Source organism: Neovison vison, unplaced genomic scaffold (genome assembly GCF_020171115.1).
Source record: "Neovison vison isolate M4711 unplaced genomic scaffold, ASM_NN_V1 Scaffold_065, whole genome shotgun sequence".
Classification (NCBI taxonomy): domain Eukaryota; kingdom Metazoa; phylum Chordata; class Mammalia; order Carnivora; family Mustelidae; genus Neogale; species Neogale vison.
Window position 1 is genome coordinate 102,956 of NW_025334869.1, and position 10,297 is coordinate 113,252.

Here is a 10,297-nt window from a genome sequence, read left to right on the forward strand (position 1 = left end):
CCAAAATTAGCAAGACAGGAAACAACATGTGTTGGAGAGGATGTGGAGAAAGGGGAACCCTCTTACACTGTTGGTGGGAATGCAAGTTGGTGCAGCTTCTTTGGAGAACAGTGTGGAGATTCCTCAAGAAATTAAAAATAGAACTTCCCTATGACCCTGCCATTTTCTTTTTTTTTAAGATTTTATTTATTTATTTGACAGAGATCACAGGTAGGCAGAGAGTCAGGCAGAGAGAAAGGAGGAAGCAGGATTTCTGCAGAGCCGAGAGCCTGATGTGGGGCTCAATCCCAGGACCCTGAGATCATGACCTGAGCTAAAGGCAGAGGCTTTAATCCACTGAGCCACCCAGGCGCCCCACATATACCATTTTCAATGCTGATATTTGTATTCTGTGGTTCTGTTGGTACCATACATGGAATACAGAGATATTCCATTTTGCATGAGTTTTTTTAATCTGGTAACATCTTTGGTCTAATTTTAACATGTGAATTGAGATGCCACTGCCATTGTGAACAGAAAAAGCCCAGTGGTTGCTGTTTGTATTTCTCTGTGGAGACTTGGATTCCTATTCTTGTTTTTTTTTTCCCAATGTTTATTTAAATGCTAGTTAATTAACAGGTAGTGTAATATTTGTTTCAGGGGTAGCATTCAGAGATTCTTCACACATATATAACACTCAGTGCTCATCACCGCAAGGGCTCTCCTTAATACCCATCAACATTTTAGCCCATTATCAACCCATCTTCCTCCATCGACACTCAGTTTGTTCTCTATAGTTAAGTCCCATGGTCTGCTTCCCTGTCTTATTCTCCTGCCCCATATGTTCATCTGTTTTGTTTCTTAAATTCTACATATGAGTGAAATCACGTTATTTGTTTTTCTCTAGATGGCTTATTTCCCTTAATGTAATACACTCTAGGTACACTCATACCCTTCCAAGTGGCAAGATTTTATTCATTTTGATGGCTGAGTCATATTCCACTGTGTGTATGAAAGATATACATATATGTGTACATATACATATACCTCTTTATCCATTAATTAGTTGATGTTCATTTGGACTCCTTCCATAGTTTGGTTTTTGTTGATAATGCTGCTATAAACATTGGGGTGCTTGTACCCTTTCGACCTGTAACTTTGTGTCCTTGGGTAGAAACCTCCTGGTATAACTTCTGGGTCACAAGGTAGTTCTATTTTTAACTTCTTGAAGAACCTCCATACTTGTTTGCACAGTGTCTGTACAGTTTGCATTCCCATCAACAGTGTAATAGGGTTCCCTTTTTTTCCCCCTCCTCGCCTACATCTCTTGTTTCCTGTGTTGTTAATTTAACCCATTCTGACACGTGTGAAGTGTGTGACTATATAATCTATTTGACCAACCAGAACACTATTAAGGCAAACACCGTTAAGGCAAATGGTTACCCTGCTTAACCCAGGACATAAGGGATAAACTAGCTGACAAAAACAGTTTTCCACATAACCACAACCAAGAATAAATTATATGTGGTACTCGTTTCTCTACTGACATCACTGAAGCAGTAACCAACTTGGCATTATTCCTTCAGCATCATATATTGGTATATTATTTCAAATTGAAACCTTTAAATGATATTTACATGTAAATTTCTTGTGTTTTTCAGTTCCTTGCATGCTATTGGGAATTTTTGTGAAACTGAACTGTCTTTTTGTTTTGTTGTGCCAGTAGAAAGTGTGGTGTGTTCAAAAAGCTTTGGTAAAATACATGCTTGGAATTCTCTCTTAAAAAAATGAAAACAGGGGCACCTGGGTGGCTCAGTGGGTTAAAGCCCCTGCCTTCGTCTCAGGTCATGGTCCCGGGGTCCTGGGATCGAGCCCCGCATCGGGCTCTCTGCTCAGTGGGGAGCCTGCTTTCCTTCCTCTCTCTCTGCCTGCCTCTCTGCCTACTTGTGATCTCTGTCAAGTAAATAAATAAAATCTTTTTAAAAAATGAAAACAATAGCATCCTTCCTGTACCATTAATTTACTGGAAATACAATTCTCCTGAGTAAAGTTTCCAACTGTTCTTTCTTACAGGTGAAGGACAGCCCCAGATTTAAACAAGGACAAGCTGGAACATGCAAACTACTCTTATGTGGGGTACTTCACTGTTGAAATTCTCTCAATAAAGTTTTATGAACTTTCTCCAACAAGTCTTTTGAAATCTGTGTTAAACTTATTCCAAGTAGGAGGTGCCTGGGTGGCTCAGTCACTTAAACAGCTGACTCCTGGCTTCAGCTCAGGTCATAATTCATTGGTCATGGGATGGCCCCTGCGTCAGACTCTATGCTCCATGGGGGGTCAGCTTGAAATGTTCTGTCCCTGTGCCCCTGTTTCCTCCCTGCCTCTCTCCCTCTCTCAAATGAATAAATGAATCTTTAAAGAAAAACTTACTCTAAGTAGTAGATGCTATAAAAAATAATACCATATTCTGGGTCACCTGGGAGGCTTAGTGGGTTGGCTTAGGTCATGGTCTCAGAGTTCTGGGATCAAGGCCGGCATCGGGCTCTTTGCTCAGTGGGGAGCCTGCTGCCCCCCCTCCCCCGCTGCCTACTTGTGATATCTCTCTCTCTCTCTCTTTCTCTTAAATAAAATTTTTAAAAATGTCATCATTTGAAATGTTATATTTTGATAGGGCTGATACACACAGATATATCTGTACATTGAATTTCTGTCCAGCAACCATGCTACCTATGATTTAAAAACTGTATGTCCATACCCATTTTCAGCTTCAACAGGCACAATGCCATCATCTTGGAACACTACCAGTTTGTTTCTTCCATTTTATTTTATTTTAACGATTTTCTTTCTTTTTCTTAGAAAGAGAGTAGAAGAAGGGGAGAGGCAGGCTCAGAGCAGAGCAAGGAGCCCTATGAGGGACTCGATCCCAGTACCCTGGGATCATGACCAGAGCCAAAGGCAGACACTTAACCGACTGAGCCATCCAAAAGTCCCTGTTTAGGCTATTTTAAACATTTTCCCTTCCTTTTTTTTTTTCATTTTACATAGGACAGACCCACCCAGTACCATGTTACAAAGAACTGGTCCCAATGGACACCCTTGTCTCATTCTTGATGAATTAAAAAATCTTTAACATTTTACTATATTTACTGTGACATCAGTAAGTTCCGTTCTTCTTCTGTACTACAAATATTAGAATTGAGTATATGTGGACTTCCATCAAACACTTGGAGTACCTTTATTCCGATGATTGTAGGATTTCCCCCTTCATTAATTGGTTAACGTGATTTAATACATATTGTCCTATGTTTAAACCAACCATACATTACTGGTGGGAATGGTCATGATATTTTATCTTTCTGCTTTGGAACAATGTCTATTCATCATCTTCTGCCTATTTTTTAAGTGCACTCCTCATTATGGGGGTTTTGAGTTTTATAAGTACTTTATATGTTTTGGATACTAACCTCTTATCAAATATGTCATTTTTTATTTTTTTTCATTTATCTCAAATCAGAATATTTTTTTTCAATTTATTTATTTTCAGAAAAACAGGATTCATTATTTTTTTTCCTTTTTTTCAATTTATTTATTTTCAGAAAAACATTATTCATTATTTTTTTCCAATTTATTTATTTTCAGAAAAACAGTATTCATTATTTTTTCACCACATCCAGTGCTCCATGCAAGCCATGCCCTCTATAATACCCATCACCTGGTACCCCAGCCTCCCACCCCCCCGCCACTTCAAACCCCTCAGAGTGTTTTTCAGAGTCCATAGTCTCTCATGGTTCACCTCCCCTTCCAATTTACCCAAATTCCCTACTCCTCTCTAACGCCCCTTGTCCTCCATGCTATTTGTTATGCTCCACAAATAAGTGAAACCATATGATAATTGACTCTCTCTCTGCTTGACTTATTTCACTCAGCATAATCTCTTCCAGTCCCGTCCATATTGCTACAAAAGTTGGGTATTCATCCTTTCTGATGGAGGCATAATACTCCATAGTGTATATGGACCACATCTTCCTTATCCATTCATCCGTTGAAGGGCATCTTGGTTCTTTCCATAGTTTGGCGACTGTGGCCATTGCTGCTATAAACATTGGGGTACAGATGGCCCTTCTTTTCATGACATCTGTGTCTTTGGGGTAAATACCCAGGAGTGCAATTGCAGGGTCATAGGGAAGCTCTATTTTTAATTTCTTGAGGAATCTCCACACTGTTCTCCAAAGAGGCTGCACGAACTTGCATTCCCACCAACAGTGTAAGAGGGTTCCCCTTTCTCCACATCCTCTCCAACACATGTTGTTTCCTGTTTTGTTAATTTTGGCCATTCTAACTGGTGTAAGGTGATATCTCAATGTGGTTTTAATTTGAATCACCCTGAAGGCTAATGATGATGAGCATTTTTTCATGTGTCTGATAGCCATTTGTATGTCTTGATTGGAGAAGTGTCTGTTCATATCTTCTGCCCATTTTTGATGTGTTTGCCTGTTTCGTGTGTGTTGAGTTTGGGGAGTTCATTATAGATCCTGGATATCAACCTTTTGTCTGTACTGTCATTTGCAAATATCTTCTCCCGTTCCGTGGGTTGCCTCTTTGTTTTTTTTTTTTTTGACTGTTTCCTTTGCTGTGCAGAAGCTTTTGATTTTGATGAAGTCCCAAAAGTTTATTTTCGCTTTTGTTTCCTTTGCCTTTGGAGACATATCTTGAAAGAAGTTGCTGTGGCTGATATCAAAGAGATTACTGCCTATGTTCTCCTCTAGGATTCTGATGGATTCCTGTCTCACGTTGAGGTCTTTTATCCATTTTGAGTTTATCTTTGTGTATGGTGTAAGAGAATAGTCGAGTTTCATTCTTCTACATATAGCTGTCCAGTTTTCCCAGCACCATTTATTGAAGAGACTGTCTTTATTCCACTGTATATTTTTTCTTGTTTTGTCAAAAATTAACTGACCATAGAGTTAAGGGTCCATATCTGGGCTCTCTACTGTGTTCCACTGGTCTATGCGTCTGTTTTTATGCCAGTACCATGCTGTCTTGGTGATCACAGCTTTGTCATAAAGCTTGAAATCAGGTAAGGTGATGCTGCCAGCTTTATTTTTGTTTTTCAACATTTCCTTAGCGATTCGGGGTCTCTTCTGATTCCATACAAATTTTAGGATTATTTGCTCCAGCTCTTTGAAGAATGCCGGTGGAATTTTGATCGGAATGGCATTAAAAGTATAGATTGCTCTAGGCAGTATAGACATTTTAACAGTGTTTATTCTTCCAATCCAAGAGCATGGAATGGTCTTCCATCTATTTGTGTCTTCTTCAATTTCTTTCATGAGTGTTCTATAGTTCCTCAAGTACAGATCCTTTACCTCTTTAGTTAGGTTTATTCCCAGGTATCTTATGGTTCTTGGTGCTATAGTAAATGGAATCGAGTCTCTAATTTCCCTTTCTGTATTTTCATTGTTAGTGTATAAGAAAGCCACTGATTTCTGCACATTGACTTTGTATCCTGCCACGTTGCTGAATTGCTGTATGAGTTCTAGTAGTTTGAGGGTGGAGTCTTTTGGGTTTTCCATATAAAGAATCATGTCATCTGCGAAGAGAGAGAGTTTGACTTCTTCATTACCAATTTGGATACCTTTTATTTCTCTCTGTTGTCTGATTGCTGTTGCTAGGACTTCTAATACTATGTTGAACAAGAGTGGTGAAAGTGGGCATCCTTGTCTTGTTCCTGATCTCAACGGGAAGGCTACAAGCTTTTTCCCATAAAGGATGATATTTGCTGTGGGTCTTTCATAGATAGATTTGATGAGGTTCAGGAATGTTCCCTCTATCCCTATACTTTGGAGCGTTTTAATCAGGAACGGATGTTGGATTTTGTCAAATGCTTTTTCTGCATCAATTGAGAGGACCATGTGGTTCTTCTCTCTTCTCATATTAATTTGTTGTATCACATTGATTGATTTGCGAATGGTGAACCATCCTTGTAGCCCAGGCATGAATCCCACCTGATCATGGTGGCTAATCTTTTTTTTTTAAAGATTTTATTTATTTGTCAGAGAGAGAGAGGGAGAGAGAGCGAGCACAGGCAGACAGAATGGCAGGCAGAGACAGAGGGAGAAGCAGGCTCCCTGCCGAGCAAGGAGCCCGATGTGGGACTCGATCCCAGGACGCTGGGATCATGACCTGAGCCGAAGGCAACCGCTTAACCAACTGAGCCACCCAGGCGTCCCTGGATAATCTTTTTAATGTGCTGATGGATCCTGTTGGCTAGGATCTTGTTGAGAATCTAAGCATCCATATTCATCAGTGATATTGGTCTGAAATTCTCCTTTTTGGTAGGGTCCTTGCCTGGTTTTTGGATCAGGGTAATGCTGGCTTCATAGAAAGAGTCTGGAAGTTTTCCTTCTGCTTCAATTTTTTGAAACAGCTTCAGGAGAATAGGTGTTATTTCTTCTTTGAAGGTTTGGTAGAATTCCCCAGGGAATCCGTCAGGTCCTGGGCTCTTGTTCTTTGGGAGGTTTTTGATCACTGATTCAATCTCGTTATTAGATATCGGTCTATTCAGGTTGTCGATTTCTTCCTGGTTCAATTTTGGTAGTTTATATTTTTCCAGGAATGCATCCATTTTATCTAGGTTGCTAAGCTTATTGGCATATAACTGTTTGTAATAACTTCTGATGATTGTTTCTACTTCCATGGCGTTAGTTGTGATCTCTCCCTTTTCATTCATAATTTTATGAATTTGGGATTTCTCTCTTTTCTTTCAGATTAGTGTAGCCAGTGGCTTATCGATCTTTTTGATTCTTTCAAAAAACCAGCTTCTAGTTTCATTGATACGTTCTACTGTATCTCTGGTTTCTCTGTCATTGATCTCAGCTCTAATCTTGATGATTTCCCTTCTTATGTGTGGAGTTGGTTTGATTTGTTGTTGATCCTCCAGTTCTTTAAGGTGTAGTGACAGCTGGTGTGTTCTAGATTTTTCAATTTTTTTGAGCGAGGCTTGGATGGCTATATATTTTCCCCTTAGGACAGCCTTTGCTGTATCCCATAGGTTTTGGACCGAAGTGTCTTCATTCTCATTGGTTTCCATGAATTGTTTCAGTTCTTCTTTGATCTCCTGGTTGATCCAAGCGTTCTTAAGCAAGGTGGTCTTTAGCTTCCAGGTGTTTGAGTTCCTTCGGAACTTTTCCTTGTGATTGAGCTCCAGTTTCAAAGCATTGTGATCTGAGAATATGCAGGGAATAATCTCAGTCTTTTGGTATCGGTTGAGTCTTGATTTGTGACCCAGTATGTGGTCTATTCTGGAGAAGGTTCCGTGTGCACTTGAGAAGAATGAGTATTCTATTGTTTTAGGGTGGAATGTTCTGTATATATCTATGAGGTCCATCTGGTCCAATGTGTCATTCAATGCTCTTGTTTCTTTATTGATTTTCTGCTTCGATGATCTGTCTAATTCTGAAAGAGGCGTGTTAAGATCTCCTAGTATTAGTGTATTCATATCAATATGACTCTTTATCTTCATTAACAGTTTTCTTAAGTAATTGGCTGCTCCCATATTCGGAGCATAGATATTTACAATTGTTAGATTATTTTGGTGGATATTCCCTTTAAGGATTATGTAGTGTCCTTCTGTATCTCTGACTACAGTCTTTAGTTTGAAGTCTAATTTATCTGATATGAGAATCACTACCCCAGCCTTCTTTTGAGGCCCATTGGCATGAGATGCTTCTCCACCCCTTCACTTTCAGTCTGCGTGTATCTTTAGGTTCAAAATGGGTCTCTTGTAGACAGCATATGGATGGGTCCTGTCGTTTTATCCAATCTGCAACCCTGTGCCATTTTATGGGTGCATTTAAGCCATTTACATTGAGAGTGATTATTGATAGATACGTTTTTATTGACATCGAGTTACCTTTGAAGTCTTTCTTTCTGTAGACTGTCTCTATATTTCTGTTCAATGCTATTCTTGGGATTTTCCCTCTTTTTATAGAACCCCCCTTAATATTTCCTGCAGTGTCGGCTTGGTGGTTGCATAGTCTTTTTAGCCTTGCCGGTCTTGAAAACTCTTTATCTCTCCATCCATTTTGAATGTCAGTCTTGCTGGATACAGTATTCTTGGCTGCATGTTCTTCTCATTTAGTGCCCTGAATATATCTTGCCAGCCTCTTCTGGCTTGCCAGGTCTCTGTGGACAGGTCTGATGTTATTCTGATGGGCTTCCCTCTGTAAGTAAGGAGCCTCTTTTCCCTGGCGGCTTTCAAGAGATTATACCTACAATTAAAATTCCTCAATTTGACTATCAGGTGTCGTGATGTTTTTTGGAATGTATAATCTTGGGTGGAGACTGTTCAGCCTCTAGTACATGAACGCTGGTTCCATTCACGAGACTGGGAAAATTTTCATGAAGGACTTGTTCCACGATATCTTCTAGATTTCTTTCTTTCTCCTCCCCTTCAGGAATTCCAATAATTCTGACGTTGGAACGCTTCATGGCATCATTTAATTCCCTGATTCTTTTTTTGTGGTTTCTAAGCTGTTTGTTCTAGGCTTCCTCCTGATCCTTTCTCTCTATCTGTTTGTCTTCCACATCACTAATTCTATCTTCTGTCTCAGTTACCCTAGCTTTGAGAGAGTTTTGATTAGATTGGAACTCACTGAGAGCATTGTGAACCTCCTCCCTGGTAGCTTTAAGCTCCGCCCTAACATTGTGAACATCCTGTCTGGTCGCTTTCAGTTCGGCCCTAATCAATTCTGTTTGGTCATCCATGGCTTTCTCCAACCTAGCTATTGTCTGGATAATTGTTAGCCTGAATTCTCTTTCTGACGTATTGTCTATGTTGATAGCCATTAGCTATGTTGCAGATGGTCCTCTGTATTTTCTGTATACAGAAAATCCTGTATTTTTCTTCTTTTGGGCATTCCTTCTTCTAGTCATTTTGGTGGGAGATGACTGAACAGATGTAGCTGGATATATCAACTCCGGTGCAGTCAAGGTGCACCCTGGAACACTTCTGAGCAATCAGGATTCCCCACCCAAACGAGAGACAAAAGAAAAGAAAAAGAAAAAGAAAGAAAAGAAGAAGAAAAAGAAAAAGAAAAAAAAGAAAAAAGAGAGAGAGAGAGAGAGAGAGAGACAGGAAAGAAAGGGAAGATGAAAAAGAAGGTTCAGCCCAGATGGGCCCCAAGGTAAGATTTATGAAGTAGACAAACAAAAAGAGATAAAAAGACTGATACAAGTATATGGCAAGAGAAAAAAATATATATATGCAAATAAAGAAAGAACCTCGTCAAAAAGAACTACAAGTGTAAAATTTATATGCTATCAGGACAAACACAAAAAACACAGAAACACTGGTGGAAGAAGATGGGAGAGTTCTTATAAATTCTCAGTGTGTGCGAGGAAGGTTTGTTTGATTCTTCCTGTTTGTATCTTGATATCTTTGTTAAAGGACTCAACTTTCTTAAGATAAAGGGGATTAAAAATTAGTTTACCTATAGGGGTAGTATTGGTTGGGGAAAGGGGATTACTTTGAAGTTTAACTCTATATGAATATTAGAGGATAAAAATAAAAAGGAATAAACTAGACTAAACTAAAATTTTAAAAAAGGAATTCAAAAAGTAAAAATGCAAAAGAAAAACATAGGTGTATGTATCAAAAAGTTCAGGTTAGAAAGGTATTATGGAATTTGATGTACTGTACAACTCGCTGTGATGGTAAATAGGTTAAAAAAATTACCTATGTGTAAAAAAAATATATATGAACCGGAATAGTGGGAATGAGTGAACAATACAAGTTTTCCTATGAAGTAGTGGTGGTTCTCTTGTAGTTTTTTTTTTCTTTCTTGGTTTGTTTTCTGGGGGAGGGGCCTGCCACGTGGGTTGTCAGTCAATGATGTTTCCTGAGTTAAGTCCTCCCAACCCCCTCAAGGGGGTGGGCTCTGAGGAAACTGGTTTTTTTCAGGCTTTTGTTCTCTGGCGGTTTTTATGCTTGTTCATTTTTTTTTCTCTCACCTTGACCGCCTTTGATGGTTTTTGTAGTATTAGAGGAAATCAAACCACACCCTGATCTCCGTCTCAGAGAGAAGCCTCAGTCTGGGTGCAGGACCTGAATAAGTTCCCCCTTGGCCGCTGGCAAGGAAGGTTCCAAGTTGCAGACCCTGGGGGCGCAGGAACTTTTGCTCGTCCCCAAAGCCAAGGCAGTGGCGGCTGTCTGGGAGCTCCAGACCACCATAGAGGTTCAAAGCAGCAGTTGCACACTGAGATTTTGCCGCTGGCCCGGGCTGGGAGTGCCCGGCTTGCGTGCACCTCTTTTCAGAGG

The 10,297-nt window shown here is 39.7% G+C and overlaps 1 protein-coding gene across 1 annotated transcript in view; it reads left to right on the forward strand.

Annotated features, from left to right (window-relative positions):
- The window catches only part of LOC122897995 (X antigen family member 3-like), a 49,183-nt gene extending 47,054 nt beyond the window's left edge, over nt 1-2,129 (forward strand). Inside the window, exon 6 of the mRNA XM_044236183.1 lies at nt 2,053-2,129. Within this exon, the coding sequence (XP_044092118.1) occupies nt 2,053-2,075 (23 nt within the window). The 3' untranslated portion in view covers nt 2,076-2,129. The remainder of the gene's footprint in view (nt 1-2,052) is intronic.
- The last annotated feature ends 8,168 nt before the right edge of the window (nt 2,130-10,297 follow it).